The sequence below is a fragment of the Staurois parvus genome, unplaced genomic scaffold (genome assembly GCF_062004578.1).
Source record: "Staurois parvus isolate SC_StPar_1 unplaced genomic scaffold, SC_StPar_1.0 ptg001349l, whole genome shotgun sequence".
NCBI classification, from domain to species: domain Eukaryota; kingdom Metazoa; phylum Chordata; class Amphibia; order Anura; family Ranidae; genus Staurois; species Staurois parvus.
Window position 1 is genome coordinate 2564572 of NW_028319145.1, and position 17403 is coordinate 2581974.

The window sequence follows — 17403 nt, forward strand, 5'->3', positions numbered from 1 at the left end:
CGGTGCCAGCTACACAGGACATGTTGCACTTCCTTTCTGCAAACAATAAGATCTTACAAGAAGCGATCCTGAAGGCCCAGGAGGGCAGTAAGAAAGCCTTTGACAAAAGGAGAAGAGGGGAGCTTATGTTACACCCAGGGGACAAGGTCTGGTTGGCCACAACAAACCTTAGGATGATATGTCCATCGCGGAAATTGGGACCGAGATTTATGGGCCCATTCCAGGTAAAGAGGAAGGTTAACGAAGTGGCGTACGAGCTCGTACTCCCGGAATCCTTTAGAATACACCCGGTATTTCATGTATCGCTGTTGAAACCCGCGGCACCGGACCCATTCCCGAACCGGAGATCTAGGCCTCCTGACGCCATAAACGTTGATGGGGAGGAGGAGTTCGAAATTGAGACTATTCTAGACTGTAGGAAGAGGGGGGGTCAGACTCAGTTTCTCATTAAGTGGAAAGGGTATGGTCCAGAGGAGAACTCATGGGAACCCTCCCAGAACATTCATGCCTCTAGATTGATTCGGGATTTTTTTGACAACCACCCACACAAGAGAGAACTGTTGGGCATCCGGCGGCTGCCCGTAGGGGGGGGGCAATGTCAGGATCCGGGTGTTCTGCGGCATCGCGTCGGGCGGCGCATGCGCAGAACACCCACTCTCTCTACCCGGCGGGCGGTAGAACCTGGCCGCGCATGGCAGCGGCGGGGTTCGCGCATGCGCACTCGGGATCACGGACGCGCGCCTGGCACCAATGACAGCGGGAGGCGGGCTATTTAAACGCAGGAACAGGTATGTTAGTTGCCGTTTGGTCTTGTATCCTGTGTCCTGTATCCTGTTCCTGTGTTGCTGTATACTCCGTTGCCGACCTCTGCTTGTTCCTGATCCTGCTCTCTCCTGTTTGACCCCTGGCTTGCCTGACTACTCTTCTGTTTGATCCCTGGTACTGTATTTGCCCGCATCCTGCTGAACCTGGCTTGTGACCTGACCATTCTTAGCTCGCTCCTCTGTACCTCGCTGCCCGCATAATACCGACCGGCCTGTCTGACCACGCATACCGTATCCATCCACCCATCCATCCATCCGGTTTGGGTCAGACCTGTGTATCTGTCTGCCTCTTCCAAATAGATTCCGTTCCTGCACTCCCCTGTCAGTATTCTCTACCACCGCAGGACGCACTCGGGGGTTGCGACCTGGTTTCAGTCTGCACCAAGTCCATCCCCACCATCAGGGGCCCTGGTGAATAGCAGGCTGGGACTTAGACCCCGCGCCCTGGGAGCGTCCGTGCGGTGGGCTGCTAGAGACTCTGCCAGGCGGCTTAACAGGGTGGAGTTGTCCTTTAAACTAAAGGACAAGCTGCACGCATAACTTTCACTAGTTATTACTAATCTAGGAGGTACTTCATGAAATACAGACTGTGCGAGATCTGAATTGCAATTTGACTATGGGAATTTCATAAGGAACATAGAACAGCTGGTTCATAAGACCCCACCATTAGTACCTACTTGTGCAACCACTCGGTCCAAAAGCCCAGTATCCTGGAGCACACTGCTCACAGTGAGGACCGGTGACACCAGGAAAGCAGAGACACTGGCCAGTGCGGGGATCACAACTTGAACTGGTAGAGCCGGAACCACAGCTGCAACGTTGGCATCCGGAGCAGCTGCTATACCCATAATAACCCTCCTGGAAGAAAGGAGGTAAGGGTTACTACTACTTAAACAGAAACACAAACCAGACCCAAGATTGGGTAAAGGCTGCTTGGCATGTAGTACTTACATGGCATCGATCACAGTGAGATCCGGTGACTCCAGGTTTGCAGTGGCATCGACCAGTTCTTGGGTCACATATCTCTGTTCCACAGGTAGAGCAGCTACATCCTAAAAAAACAAAACAGGCATAAAGATGTACAGAGAAATGGTTATTAATAGATGAGGCCATTTTTTATAAATACTGGGAGAACTGAAATGCTCCTATTACAAGCAATACTTGAGAATATATAATTTTTCATATTAATAAATTAAAAGCTAAATTTTGCAGTCTTCTTACTGATTAAACTGTGGCTAATTTCTAAACCACCAACATTCACACATGTAATACAGTAAAGAGGAAAATGGAAAACAAGTCCTCAGACAGAAGTGCCATCCATGGCTTAGTTCAAATCTGAACACAATGGCTCTGCAATAACAAAAAGTGAGAACTGATATTCTGTAAACTTACTGGTACAGTTCTTGGCGATGACGGCGTCCCCATAAAAACCAGGTGTGCACAATTCGCAGTGAGGTCCGGCTGTGTTGAACATGCAGCCGGTGCAAGTGCCAAACAAAGGGTCACACTCGCTAAAGAGCATGTTGGAGTCTGTATTTCCATTGCAATTACAAGGCAAACATGTGCTTCCAATTACCATGGGGTTCCCGTAATAACCAGGGGCACAACTATTGGGTGAAAAATGCAGATAATCAGATTTAGATAAAAATGTGCAATCTTTATTATTATTATACAGGATTTATATAGTGCCAACAGTTTGCTCAGCTTTACAATATAAAGGGAAACAATACAGCAACAATACAGTTCAATACAAGAGGGATAGGAGGGCCCTGCTCCTTGGAGCTTACAATCTAAGAGGGAGAGGCTGGTGATACAAAAAGTAATAACTGTGGGGGATGGACTGGTAGGAGGAATAGAAGATTCCATTACTAGCTGAAGGCAGGATAGGCTTCCCTGAAGAGATAGGTTTTTAGAGATCGCCTAAAAGTGGGCAGAGTAGGCGATAGTCTGATAGATTGGAGAAGAGAGTTCCAGAGGATGGGAGAGGCTCTGGAGAAGTCTTGGAGACAAGCATGGGAGGAGAAGACAAGGGAGCTAGAGAGCAGGAGGTCGTGGGAGGAGTGAAGAGGACGGTTTGATATTTGGAGACAAGTTTGGTGATGTAATTTGGGGCAGAGTTATAAATGGCTTTATATGTTATTGTTAATGTTTTGAATTTTAGTCGTTGGTCAATGGAAAGCCAGTGGAGGGATTGGCAGAGAGGGATGGAGGAGACTGAATGGAGGCCAGAGGAGGGATTGGCAGAGAGTGGTGGAGGACACTGAATGGAGGCCAATGGAGGGATTGGCAGAGAGGGGTGGAGGACACTGAGTGGAGGCCAGTGGAGGGATTGGCAGAGAGGGGTGGCAGATACAGAACGGGTAGTAAGGTGGATGAGTCTGGCAGCAGCATTCATGATAGACTGAAGAGGGGATAGCCTGCGATGAGGTAGACCAATGAGGAGGGAGTTACAATAGTCAAGGTGAGATATAACAAAGGAGTGAAAAGGTTGCTTAGTGGTTTCAGAGGTTAGGAACGGGCGTATCTTGGAGATGTTGCAGAGGTGAAGTCTACAAGATTTGGACAGCGATTGGATTTGGGGCTGAAAGGACAGATGGAAGTCCAGGATTACACCTAGCACCCTGGCATGAGGGGAAGAACTTATGGTTGTATTATTGATCTTGATGGAGAAGTCAGGGGAGGGGGCATGGGCTGGGGGGAATACTAAGAGCTCAGTTTTAGAAAGATTGAGTTTGAGGAAGTGGAGTGACATCCATGCCGATATGTCACTTAGTAGGTTAATAATGCGAGAGGAGACTGAAGGGGTGAGGTGAAAAGTAGAAAGATAGATTTGTGTGTCATCAGCATAGAGATAGTACTTGAAGCCATGGGAGTTTATCAAGTGACCAAGGGAGGAGGTGTAGATGGAGAAGAGAAGGGGTCCAAGGACAGAACCTTGAGGGACCCCTACAGAAAGAGGGAGTGGAGAGGAAGAGACAGAGTTATAGGTGACACTGAAGGAGCGCTGCGACAGGTAGGAGGAGAAACCAGGAGAGAGCAGAGTCTTGGAGGCCACGAGAGTGGAGTTTTTTGATGAGGAGGGATGGTCAACAGTATCAAAAGCTGCAGAGAGGTCAAGTAGTAAGAGTACTGAGTAGTGGCCATTGGTTTTAGCAGATAGATCATTAGTGAGTTTTAGTAGGGCAGTTTCAATCTTAAGTAAACACGTAATAAATCCTGCACTGCTATGCTAAAATTTGGCACAGTCACTGGGCTATTTTTTTTTTTTTTTTAAGGTACTTGAAAAATTTGATCTTATAATTCACATTCTACCCTGAAACTTCCACATGGACAGCTGCCTTCTAGGGGGCGAGACCTATGATTTTACTGTCATTTTTATCATTGTAACCAAAGAGGCCCGCTCAGTACACCAGCAATAAGCAAAGTGCACAAAACCCAAGAAGGCAACCAATCAGAATTAATATCTGACTGCAGTATAATATTCATGTATTTTTGCTTTACATTTTCATTGAGTTTATTTTTATGTTTTATTTGTATTTTTCATTGTTAATTGGTTCTGTATTTTTTGTTTTCACTATAGGCACTGTTATTTTGTTTTCCTAAATTCCCTGAGGAAGTGGGTCTTATCCCACGAAACGTGTCGGATTGCTGGATCAATAATTCAACTTTATGGAACTACATTTGCCTATTGATGATCTATGTATCTGATGGTATTGTTGGGGCTCTTAGACTCTTGCTCACGACGCCTATGCGTCCCTGGCCAGAGCCTTTCCCCCACTTTTTTTTACTTCTAGATTTATACTATGTTTTTTCTGCTTAATTATGCATGTGTCTATTTTACAGAAATACAGAAATCTAGAACTGTCCACTTACCGTTCACACTTGGCTCCAGCGTAGCCTGGTCTGCAGAGGCACTGAGTTGTTGAGCCTCTTTGCACACATCCAATGGCAAAACTGCAGAAGAGTGGCACCATGTGAGATTACAAATACGTAAAAGATAAAAAAGACACTCAAAATGTAACAAAAATATAAACATTAGTATAGGCTTACTTGTTGGAGGGCACAGAGAGAGGGCAGGGGCACGCCACACATTGTAATGATCCCCCAATGGACCCATTAGCCACAAAGCCATCTTTACATCGTTCACACTGGTCTCCTTCGGTGTTGTGCTGACATTTCTAGGGAGAAGAAGGGTAAGTGATAAATGTTTGGGGGGATGGCTTCCAAAGACCTTCATAGTCCTAGATATATAGGGGTTTATTTACTAAAGCTGGAGAGTCCAAAATCAGACTCCCTTCTGCATAGAAACCAATCAGCTTCTAACCTCAGCTTGTTCAATGAAGCTTTGGCAATGAAACCTGGAAGCTGATTGGTTTCTATGCAGAAGGGAGTCTGATTTTGGACTCTCCAGCTTTAGTAAATAAACCCCATAGTGTCATACTCACCACACAAGCACCCGTTCCCGGTAAGCACTGATCAGAATGCCCACTGCAGTTGCAAGGAACGCATTTACCCAAGAAGAGACCCTTGTCTCTATAGAATCCAGGAGCACATTCCTGCCGAGGATAACAATAGAAGATTGATTAGTAATGAATCACGTGATCAGGGGCGGACTGACAACTCATGGGGCCCCCAGGCAATAGAGAATCATGGGGCCCCTGTGTCCTTGCCCAAACTCAAAAAAGCCTATGAAAAAGGTACCAAGGGCATCTCATGGGGCCCCCTACTGACCCCGGGCCCTCGGGCAGCGTCCGAGTTTCCAAATGGTCAGTCTGCCCCTGCACGTGATCTAAATTCTTAATGAAATACTCCATTTACTGCTCTGTTTAAACAGCTTGCCCAACAACATGCAGACATAAAAAACTGGAAGGTGCTCTATTACAGTGAATGACAGCATGAAAAGCATCAGTCAGCGGGATGTACACATTGTCATCTTGTCCACAAATCTCCCAGAGTAAGCTGGCAGCACAGACCCGTCACTTGCTGCATGCTGAGAAAATTGTTAAAGCTTACACTATTAGATTACTAGCAGCAATGCCCACAGTTGTTGCTTTTCCAATAAAAATGAGGCAGCACATATGGCTGGGTGAGTTGTGTACCTGGCAGGAGTCCCCGCGGTAGTTGGCTGGGCACATACACAGCTCCACATTGCTGGCCCTCACTCCAAAACCAGCATTTTGTCCAATTTCCAAAACCACTCGGCGCAGGGACACCATGGCAGAAGACTGAGAATTTAAAGCTCGAATCTGCAGCTGCTCCAAGTTGGCCAAAACCATCATGATGTCCTCGCGGGATACAGGATTGTTCGTTCCAATGTGGATGAAGTTACTCTGCAGAGGAGAAATATTCTGACATCACTCGACAAAGTGACATGACATCTAATACAGAGGCAGGTGAGGTTTGACATACAGGCACCTCCTGACCTATCAATTTACAAGGCTGCAATCTACAATGTCAGCACAATATATAAGTCAGCCCTTTGCTCTCCTTTGTTGTTAGCATGTTCCTTTAAAGCAACACAGCCCTGATTGTTTCACAGAGACCCCCACCTTCTCCAAGTTTTCGGTGCAAGGGGTTACAGGAGGCTAAAATAAAGACAGATTGAGGTCCTTAAGCTAGCTGTACGTACATTACAAATAAAAATATCTTTGGGTAGCATACAATCCTTTAGGGACTTCTAATACTCCCAACGTAGCTCAAGTCCTTCCTGTTTTAAAGAGTTACTAAACCCACAACAGTAAATTCAGTCTGTTTATACAGTAAAACATGCTTGTTATACTCACTGTGAACCTAAGGGGTTAATCCTCTGTATTGCATACAAAGGCAGTTTGGTCCTGTCTTTTCTGATCCTCTCCTTTTTCCGCAGTCCCCAATCCATCTACCATAGTAGCAGTGGCAAGCCTGCACATGCTCTGTTTAGTGTGTATTGCTAGAGATTTTTTTTTTTTTGGAGGGTGCGTGTGATCGACACAGGGCCAATCAGCGCTGTCCGGGCACAGGGTCTGGGGTCAGGCAACCTCAGAGGACAGTCAGAGGAGAATGAGAACTCCTCCTTAACCAGTGCTCGGCCGGGCACTGATAGAAGTCACAAGACTGCTATATACTGCTGATGAGAAAAGATATTTAGCAGTTTGTATTTACTAAAATAATTGCATTTCCTTGTTCTGTGTACTGTGGAAGACTGGATATAGTGAATGCAGGGTCCGGGATGAACGAATATAGTGACTGCAGGGTCTGGAAAGAGCAGATATAGTGAATGCAGGGTCCGGGAAGAACGGATATAGTGAATGCAGGGTCTGGGGAAAATGGATATAGTGAATGCAGGGTCTGGGGAGAGCGGATATAGTGAATGCAGGGTCTGGGGAGACCAGATATAGTGAATGCAGGGTCTGGACAGAGCAGATATAGTGAATGCAGGGTCTGGGGAGAACGGATATAGTGAATGCATGGTCTGGGGAAAATGGATATAGTGAATGCGGGGTCCAGGGAGAGCAGATATAGTGAATCCGGGGTCCGGGGTTTAGTAATAAATTAGGCTGCATGTTCTGTCTAGAATGAATTAACTTGTTACCCAATACAAAAGTCATATTCTCACCTCGATAAGTTGGATCTGTCCTTCGTGAGTCTCTCCTGGTAATAGGTATTTTGTCTCTAGGAATGCAATACTCATCTGGTTTCCCTGCAGAAGGAGAACACAAATATCTAGTTCTATTCAGCTGTTTTGTAATCGATATCATCTCTGAAAATCTGGTAGTTGTCTGTACCTTCAGTATGACATCCGGCCTTCGCTCCACTGGATTGTAGGGGTAATCTCCTCTGAGAGCTTCAGAATTAAGCTCATAACTCAGGAATCCACCATAAGAAGAGACCTGAGGTCACAAAACATTATTATCAGTGGTCTTCATATCCACACTAAGGGAACAGTGTAGGTATGATCAAAGGGATCTGTCTTACTGAAAAAGAGAAGTATGGCCCTAAATACAAATAGTGGAGAGGAAAAAGGCTCTAAGCTGTCAAGTAAACCAACTTTATAAAAAATTTTTACAGAGTTGCAATGTGTCGTAATCACATTTTCATCACCTCAAATTATCACAAAATATCTATTCTAAAATTCAGAAGTCATTAGTCAACAGATTATTATTAGCAAGCTGTTTTTTTTTCATAATTCAGGCCTCAGGACAGCTAACAAAGATGCAAAAGATAAAAAGGCCAAAGCTCACCCGGTCTCCAAGGTAGCTTTGTGGAGCGTGCCAATAGAACTCCTGGTAGACATCAGGAACATCTCTCAGATCTGCCTCAACAAGGCCCTCACCAGGCCTCTCCAAGATTTCCACTTCCTGTCGATCTCCTCCAACCAGAACCCATCCTCGCATGTCACTAAACTGCAGGAGATCAACATGACAAGTCACTGGATTTGAGAGGTTGAAAGAACTGCTGGACCTCATGTTTTTTTTTTGCATAATTAGCTTTTTAGTAATTTTCAAACAATTACAACAAACAGGTTGCTTAGGCAAACACAAAGCGGTAGAAGAGAAAAAAAAAGATAACAGAAAAAAAGGTCATCGATGAGAGGTACATAGATACATACAATGTCAATACAGAACAGACAATTTAAGCAGACAAGCCAGAAGTATGAGTATCCCATGAGTCCCAAACTGCTTCAAACGCAGGAGGAAAAAGCCGCTAGGTACTCCATTTTTCTAATCTCTGTTATAACCTTCATCAATTCCAATAGCGTAGGGGGTGTAGAAGAAAGCCAATGCATGGGAATGGTTCTCCTGGCCGCTGTAAAAACGTGAGAGGAACGTTTCCTTGCAAATTTGGAGAGGGCTGGACCTCAGGTTCAAAGACACAGACCACTGGTATTTAACAAGCTAGACAACATGGGGGACGCATTACATTTTATACGACTTATACTAGCTGTAGATAACCCTACATTTTCTAAATCAGTAAGTTTAAAGAAAACAACCATCAATATTATGATTGCTGCCATACGTGGAGGACAATGGTTTAGATGGAAGCCTGTATTATATTCACCCCTGCTGCCTCTTTGTTCAGCTCTAGACCAACTCAGCTATTGTCTTTCTACTCTAAGGGCCACGTTAGATGGCGAATTTGCAGCAGCAATTAGATGCTGCTACAAATTGCTCATTCCAGTGATTAACAACGATCTGTAGCTAGTGAAGTAATCACTACAGCAGCTGGCAATTTGTCTCTAAGAAGCAATTTATGGCAGCTACAGGCCATACTCATGCTGCATCATTACGTGAGCAATTGTTACTATAAATTGCTCCCCTTCAGTAACTTGTAGCCAAGCCACAGAGGTGACTGCAGAGCAGTCATTGATAGCAAGCTTGTCATTGGCATGAAACACTGTACAAGCGCAACTGCTGAGAAACTCAGCTAAAAATCACTCTTTAAGTAGAGCTCCAAAACAAAACTCAGCTAAAAATCACTCTTAAGTAGAGCTCCAAGAAGAAACTCAGCTAAAAATCACTATAAAATAGAGCTCCAAGACGAAACTCAGCTAAAAATCACTCTAAAGTAGAGCTCCAAGACGAAACTCAGCTAAAAATCACTCTTAAATAGAGCTCCAAGACGAAACTCAGCTAAAAATCACTCTAAAGTAGAGCTCCAAGACGAAACTCAGCTAAAAATCACTCTAAAGTAGAGCTCCAAGAAGAAACTCAGCTAAAAATCACTCTTAAGAAGAGCTCCAAGAAGAAACTCAGCTAAAAATCACTCTAAAGTAGAGCTCCAAGAAGAAACTCAGCTAAAAATCACTCTTAAGAAGAGCTCCAAGAAGAAACTCAGCTAAAAATCACTCTTAAGAAGAGCTCCAAGAAGAAACTCAGCTAAAAATCACTCTAAAGTAGAGCTCCAAGCAGGAGCAGACTGACCATTTTGGCACTCGGGCACTGCCCAAGGGCCCAGGGTCAGTAGGGGGCCCCATGAGATGCCCCTGGTACCTTTCATAGGCTTTTTTGGGTGTTACTTGAGTGTGGGCGAGGACACAGGGACCCCATGATTTCCTATTGCCTGGGGGCTCCATGAGTTGTCAGTCTGCCCCTGGCTCCAAGACGAAACTCACCTAAAAATCACTCTAAAGTAGAGTTCCAAGAAGAAACTATATACAAATAAATTACCTCTAATGATGGGTGCCCCATGTGTGGATGGCTGCTGTGTTAGGTAAAACGCTCAGCTTCAATTATACCCAACAGTTTAATCTCTCATGTAGTGGAGGATAATGTTGCTCACTTTCCACTTCCCTTGATCTTTTTACAGAATACAAAGCTTTTTGTGAAAGGACAAGGGTAGAGGGTGGACGAACATCAAGATCTCCCCTTGTCCATTCACTGAACAGCTTGTAAACATAGAGTAGGCTTAGGCTATATTTAATCCTATCCTATTAAGCCAGTTTCAGCATTCCACCAGTGGCGTATTTAGTTTTGTGCTGCCTCAGGCAGCACAAAATTCGGCCACCCCCCTGCGGAGAGAGGCTGACACCAACCAACACCACCCCCCCTCCAACCTGACCCCCCCACCCGAGAAAGCCTTCCACTACCACCACCCTCCATACAACGGCCACCCCTTCCCCCCCAGCGAGAGAGAGAAAGACAATCACCTTTACAGCTCCAGACATCCCCTGGAATGAGAGTCAGGCTCTGCATACACCGTCAAGCAGCCCGCAACCTCTCTCAGATCCCACCTGGTCCCCATGCCGCATGTGTCCCTTCTTCTGTCCATTCTTCTGGGAGCGGTGCTGCCCCCCTGAAAAATGCCACCCTAGGCAAATGCCTTGTTTGCCTTGTGGTAAATACACCCCTGCATTCCACATGATATGACCAAACTGTGCATGCTAAGTATTATCCTTTTTTTTTTTATCCTAAAGGTTCTCTAGGTCTACCTACTTGTATGTTTTCCTTCCACAGCTGTCCTTAAGGACCCAACTTCCTACTTAGACAACTTATATTGTAAGCCGAGTATGTTCTATACTTTTGATTATGAGAAAGCATATACTGCTGAGAGCTCAAGACCACTTTTTGTAATCTGCCCCTCTTCCTCCTCATCCATAACATATTGTCTATGGTCGCTCTATTTGAGAACAGATATTATATGTAGTACTGATTTGAGAGGTTTGTTATGTGCATAGCATGCAGAGAAAAGATGTAGCACCATTTGCTGCACCTCTTAAAAAAATACCCACATTTGGCTCCTTGTTCTTGAAGTCACAGAGTACAGAATTACAGCCCCCATTCTAATATCTGGTGAGGGCGTACAGGGTAAAATACGGCGTGTTACTGTGGTGTCTGGAAGTCAGAGCTGAAGCATACTTTTGCCTTTAGGAATGCATTGCAGCAAACGCTATGTGTGCCTATACATATGTAACCACTGGCATTAACTTCTGCAAGCATTTTTGAAAATGCCAAATTTTACATTCTGAAAATGATATGTGTATGCGAGTAAACACTGATGCCGGCGGTTATACATGTATAGGCGTGTGCAGTGTTTTCTGTAATGCTCTCCTATAGACAAAAATATGCTGTAGCTGGGGCTCCAGGGTTCCACAACCACAGCTGTTTTTTACTCTGTACTCCCGTATGTTGTAAATTATGGCTGTGTGCCTTTAACACAGTGAATATTCCTAGCGGGGACACAGAAGAAAAAAAAAAAAAAACATGAGAAGGGTTCTAATCCCTCAAGACTTTACCCAAATTGTTAAAAAAAGGCTTTAGATACACGTTATTGTGAACAAGGCTTCTAAATCATTTAAAGATGTTGACTAATCCTAGGTTCACACCTTTTGCAGAAACACAGTACAGTCCATTTAACATGGTTCCCTATGGGACAGGTTCACATCTCCACGTTTTCACCCGGTGCGCTTTTTGGAAAGGGTCATGGACTTTACCTGAGAGCGATACTTGGATGAGGTGTGGCACCGATCTGTGGCTCCAAAACAGAAGCAGCGAGTGCAACCCTTCGGATTATGGGCATCAAGATAGAAAGTTCCCAGACGACAGCGGTCACAAGTTGGACCGTCCACGTTTTCCTAAATGTAGTCAGAAGCTTTAGTTAGCAACATCAATCACATTTATAAAACAAAAATGGACAACCTCACATGCTATGATCAAAATTCACCAATATTCATCTTCTAAAACTGAGACTGACTTGTAAATTTACCCAACCTCATCATTTATGGTGGCCACGTGGGCATTTATTGGATCAGTAATGAGATAACTGTAACTCCCTCCTCATTGGCCTACCTCATCGCAGGCTATCCCCCCTCCAGTCTATCATGAACGCTGCTGCCAGACTCATCCACCTCACTAACCGTTCTGTATCTGCCAATCCCTCCACTGGCTCCCAGTTGCCCAACGGATAAAATTCAAAACTCTAACAATGACATATAAAGCCATCCACAACACTGCCCCAATTTACATATCCGATCTAATCTTCTAAATATCACCCAAACTGTACACTCCGCTCCTCGCAAGACCTCCTACTCTCTAGCTCCCTTATCTCCTCCTCCCATGCTCATCTCCAAGACTTCTCCAGGGTGTCACCCATCCTCTGGAACTCCCTACTCCAATCTATCAGACTAACACCTACTCTACTTGCTTTCAGCAATCACTGAAAACCTTTCTCTTCAAGGAAGCCTTTCCTGCCCTCCACTAATTCTGGAATCCTCTACTCGATTGTAAGCTCCCAGGATCAGGGCCCTCAAATCCCTCTTGTATTGAACTGTATTGTTACTGTATTGTCTCCCACTATATTGTAAAGCGCCGAGCAAACCATTGGCGCTATATAAATCCTGTATAATAATAATAATAAATTCCAGGATCAGTACAACACACATCCAATAGAAGATCTGTTCAGCCAAACATGATTTGTTAGAACATTTTTTACTGTGACATCAGCTGTTTACCAGTAAATTGGAACAAATTAAGTTTATATCTACTTTAATGTAATTTTAATGTATTGTTCACATTTTACACACTTATACTAACTATATTCCCATATATAGTTACATACTGACATAGTTAGTCTGGCTGAAAAAAGACAAAAGTCTTATGTATAACAATATTTTTTTTCACTATTGTTATGTGTTTCACTACAATTACTCCACCTCCCTGAACAAAAATGGCTGACTACAAATAATACAGAAAATAATTTTTTTAAGATAATCTAATTAGACAATTAAGCAGATGACTTTCACAAGCTTAGCTAAAAAAATAAAAAAATAATGTAAATTAAAAAAATAAAAATTGTAAATACTAAATTTCTTCTTAAGAGCTGACCTTGCACAAGCAGTGCCCGGTGAGAGAGTCACATATGGCGGCTTCAGTACCGGCTCGGTTGCAGTCACACAGTTTGCAGTTGGGGTAACCGTAAAACCCAGGAGCGCATTTCTCACATCGCCGTCCCATAATGTTTGGTTTACACCTACAATAGGAAATGTGTGAAGAGAACATAAATTGTGAATCTTACGTTTTTCTATGGGATTTCTGATGTTACTTAATAGCTTTTTTTCAGATGTAAATTATGGTTCACTTTAACAAAACAAGAGAGAAAGACCTTTTAAAGGTCTGTCATTTGGCGGAGTTCAGACCTCACAGCCTTTGAAGGAGCTACATAATGGATCTGATTTTAAGAGTTCAGAGCCCATAATAAACTGTATTACCCTGACAGATTTATATATGAAGAGCCCTCCTATATAACAATGTATGGGTTCTTAGAAGGTAATAGCCCACCCAAGCATGTATTAATGTCAGACAATGCGTTGACAATACCATAGCGGGTGGTGTCTACACAAATCAGATAAAAACTACTTTGTTGTTTGAATCAATGGTGAAATGCACCCTAGGAATTCCCTTTCAAGCAGTGCCTTTGCTGAGGAAATTAGGCATCAGAGATAGGAGGTTTGTGATTTGATAAGCCGCTACAAACACAGCAGAAACTACAGGTCAGAGAAGTATAAAACAGCCTTTAAAAACGAATTAAACAGTACAATCTAAGATCTGCCTCTTTACCCAGCCCTGTAACACTAGGCCTAATTTATCAAACTAAACACATAACTGAGCACTCAAATAAAGGTGATCCAGTAGCGCATAAATATATACAGTTGTGTTCAAAATAATAGCAGTGTGTTGAAAAAAGTGAATAAAGCTCAAAATCCTTCTAATAGCTTTTATTTCCATCCACACAAATGCATTGGGAACACGACACATTCTATTCCAAATCAAAACATGAAGAAAAATGCATCAAATTTGTGTTGCTCCTCTAAAAAAATTGAAGAAAAGTGAATATTAGACTTCAAAAAAATCGCAGTGTTTGTATTCTTCTTTACAAACTTAAACATTCACTATATAAACTGAAAAGTGTTTGAAGATTTTGCTTTCCTTTGAATCACTTCATGAATATTTGGTTGTATAAACACTGTTTCTGAGAACTGCTGTACATCTGTGTTGCATGGAGTCACCCAACTTCTGGCCCCTGTGAACAGGTATTCCAGCCCAGGATGATTGGACGACATTCCACAGTTCTTCTCTATTTCTTGGTTTTCCCTCAGAAACTGCATTTTTGATGTCACCCCACAAGTTTTCTACTGGATTAAGATCCGGGGATTGGGCTGGCCACTCCATAACGTCAATCTTGTTGGTCTGAAACCAAGATGTTGCACGTTTACTGGTGTGTTTGGGGTCATTGTCTTGTTGGATCACCCATTTCAAGGGCATCTCCTCTTCAGCATAAGGCAGCATGACCTCTTCAAGTATTCTGATGTATTCAAACTGATCCATGATCCCTAGTATGCGATAAATAGGCCCAACACCGTATTATGAGAAACATCCCCATATCATGATGCTTGCACCACCATGCTTCACGGTCTTCACGGTGTACTGTGGCTTGATTTCAGTGTTTGGGGGTCGTCTGACAAACTGTCTCCGCCCCTTAGACCCAAAAAGAACAATCTTACTTTCATCAGTCCACAAAATGTTGTGCCATTTCTCTTTAGGCCAGTCAATGTGCTCTTTGGCAGATTGTAACCTCTTCAGCACGTCTTTTTTCCAACAGTGGGACTTTGTGGGGGACTTCTTGCAGATAGCTTGGCTTCACATAGGCGTCTTCTAATTGTAACAGTACTCACAGGGAACTTTACACCTTCTTTCATCTTCCTGGAGCTGATTGTTGGCTGAGTCCGTGCCATTTTGGCTATTCTTCTATCCATTCGAATGGTAGTTTTTCGCTTTCTTCCTCGTCTTTCAGGTTTTGGTTGCCATTTTAAAGCATTTGCGATCATTTTAGCTGAGCAGTCTATCATTTTCTGCACTTCTTTATATGTTTTCCCCTCTCCAATCAACTTTTTAATCAAGGTACGCTGTTCTTCTGAACAATGTCTGGAACGACCCATTTTCCTCAGAATTTCAGAGAGAAATGCACTGTAACCAGCATGTACAACATTTGCTGCCTTCCTTCCTTAAATAAGGGCAATAATTGCCACCTGTTTTTCAAATAATGAATGACCTCACTAATAGAACTCCACACTGCTATTATTTTGAACACGCCCCTTTCAATTAGTGATTCAATGACACAGAATCAGCAGCATGCATGTCATGACTGTTGGGTCTGTTGGATTTCTATTACTCTACTACACCTGCTAGTAAATTATTTGCCATGTAGAAATATCATTTCTACCAAAAACAGTGACTGATCCGGTTAGTGATGTCTGACTGCTATTATTTTGAACACAACTGTAAGTGAAAAATGGTCAACATAAAATGTAAAAAATGAATGTGAAGTCCAAATAAAGTCCAAAAGCTACTTCTTATCCACCAAAAAGAGTCTTCAAAATCTTCACACTAAATCACCACGTGAAGAGAAAATGCTGTTCCCCCTACTGGATGTGCACTCACCAGCAAATGTTGCCCCCCACTGGTTGGCTAAAGAGGCTCAATCAATAACTCCCGGTGGGCTCCCAGACCAATCAGTGCCAGTGTCAATCATCTCCTGCAATTTTTATTATTATTATTATACAGTATTTATATAGCGCCAACAGTTTGTTCAGCGCTGTACATTATAATGGGAGACAGTACACGAGACAGTACAGTAACAAAACGATTCAATACACGAGGGGTTCGAGGGCCCTGCTCCTCGGAGCTTACAATCTAGGATCGCCTTTTAACTGACAGTTTGAATATTTAAACGTTTTATGTTCACCATTTTTCACTTATATATTTATGCGCTACTGGATCACCTTTTTTTGAGTGCTCATTTATGTGTTTTGTTTGATATTTTTTAAAGTAGCAGCATTTTGATATTTATCTATTTATGTGTGTACTTTTACATATTTGAGTTATTTTTCATGTATTCAGCGCAGTATTTACACATTTTTTCTAATTTATCAAACTGCCCTACCCATCAATCAGATATTCCCTTTCAGGTATTCAATGTTACAATGAGAGCATAAGTGGTAGAATTGAATTGTTTTTTCAGGGAAAATAAGAATAGTTCTTTCTCTACACACTGCACCATTAGCTACAATTATAAAATGTATTCCAAAGGAGAGCATACGCATGTCCTGAATCAGATTATCAAAAAGGCAATCTTGGCAGGAACATATGTCTCGGTGGCAGGGGTGGACAGACAACTCATGGGGCCCCTGGGCAATAGGGGATCATGGGGCCCCTGTGTCCTTGCCCAAACTCAAAAAAGCCTATGAAAAAGGTACCAGAGGCATCTAATGGGGCCCCCTACTGACCCAGGGCCCTCGGGCAGTGCCCGAGTTTCCAAATGGTCAGTCCGCCCCTGCTTGGTGGATGTCCAAAGGAGACAGCTACAACCTTCATGCTTCTGGAGTAAACCAGCAGGCTATCACAACTGCTCAAAGTCATGAACCTGCCTTTCACTTCACAAGGGATGATGTACTTGAAGGCAGTTAGATTGTAAGCTCTCAGGATCAGGGCCCTCCTAACCCTCTTGTATTGAACTGTATTGTTGCTGTATTGTCTCCCATTATATTGTAAAGCGCTGAGTAAACTGTTGGCGCGATATAAATCCTGTATAATACTAATTTAAAAAAAATGGGTGGGTCATGCAAGCACAGACAATGGAACATCTTCTCTGTGCCTACTGCAATCCCTTCTAGTGGAAATCAAAAGGATAAGGACATCAAAACTGCTACCTTGATTAGGGCCTAAATCTGCCTATGTCACTGTTGCAGGGAGGTCTCATCAGATTGGTGGTTGAAGATCAGATAGGTAGAGTGGAGGTGCAGGGAATGTTCCTGTGAGGCCTGCTGGGTACTCCTTCCAGAAAGTTCAGGAGAACTTGCTGTTCATGATACAGTACGGCAAGTGAACTTTGCAGCCCAGAAACAAGTGTGTCACTGGCCAGAACATAAAAGAAAGCTATTGCAGCTATTTTATTTACAGAATGGTTCCAAGGAAGGGGAACCACAAGTGTGTATAGCCTAATTGTAGGCATTAAAGGAGGTGAGCATACATCTTTACAAATTGGAGAATTCACTGAAAGTCATAAATTGAAGACTGATAATCACTTTTTCACAAATATTGGACTATAT

The 17403-nt window shown here is 43.2% G+C and overlaps 1 protein-coding gene across 4 annotated transcripts in view; it reads right to left on the bottom strand.

Annotated features, from left to right (window-relative positions):
* Nucleotides 1-17403, bottom strand: part of LAMA5 (laminin subunit alpha 5) — a 215966-nt gene that overhangs the window by 55372 nt on the left and 143191 nt on the right. For all 4 annotated transcript variants that reach the window (XM_089661526.1, XM_089661525.1, XM_089661524.1 and 1 more), the window contains exons 36-47: nucleotides 13124-13268; nucleotides 11734-11874; nucleotides 8045-8206; nucleotides 7589-7693; nucleotides 7420-7503; nucleotides 5924-6154; nucleotides 5270-5380; nucleotides 4875-5002; nucleotides 4698-4778; nucleotides 2217-2431; nucleotides 1776-1876; nucleotides 1502-1682 (exon numbers count right to left, since the gene is read on the bottom strand). In XM_089661526.1, the coding sequence (XP_089517652.1) occupies nucleotides 1502-1682; nucleotides 1776-1876; nucleotides 2217-2431; nucleotides 4698-4778; nucleotides 4875-5002; nucleotides 5270-5380; nucleotides 5924-6154; nucleotides 7420-7503; nucleotides 7589-7693; nucleotides 8045-8206; nucleotides 11734-11874; nucleotides 13124-13268 (1685 nt within the window). The remainder of the gene's footprint in view (nucleotides 1-1501; nucleotides 1683-1775; nucleotides 1877-2216; nucleotides 2432-4697; nucleotides 4779-4874; nucleotides 5003-5269; nucleotides 5381-5923; nucleotides 6155-7419; nucleotides 7504-7588; nucleotides 7694-8044; nucleotides 8207-11733; nucleotides 11875-13123; nucleotides 13269-17403) is intronic.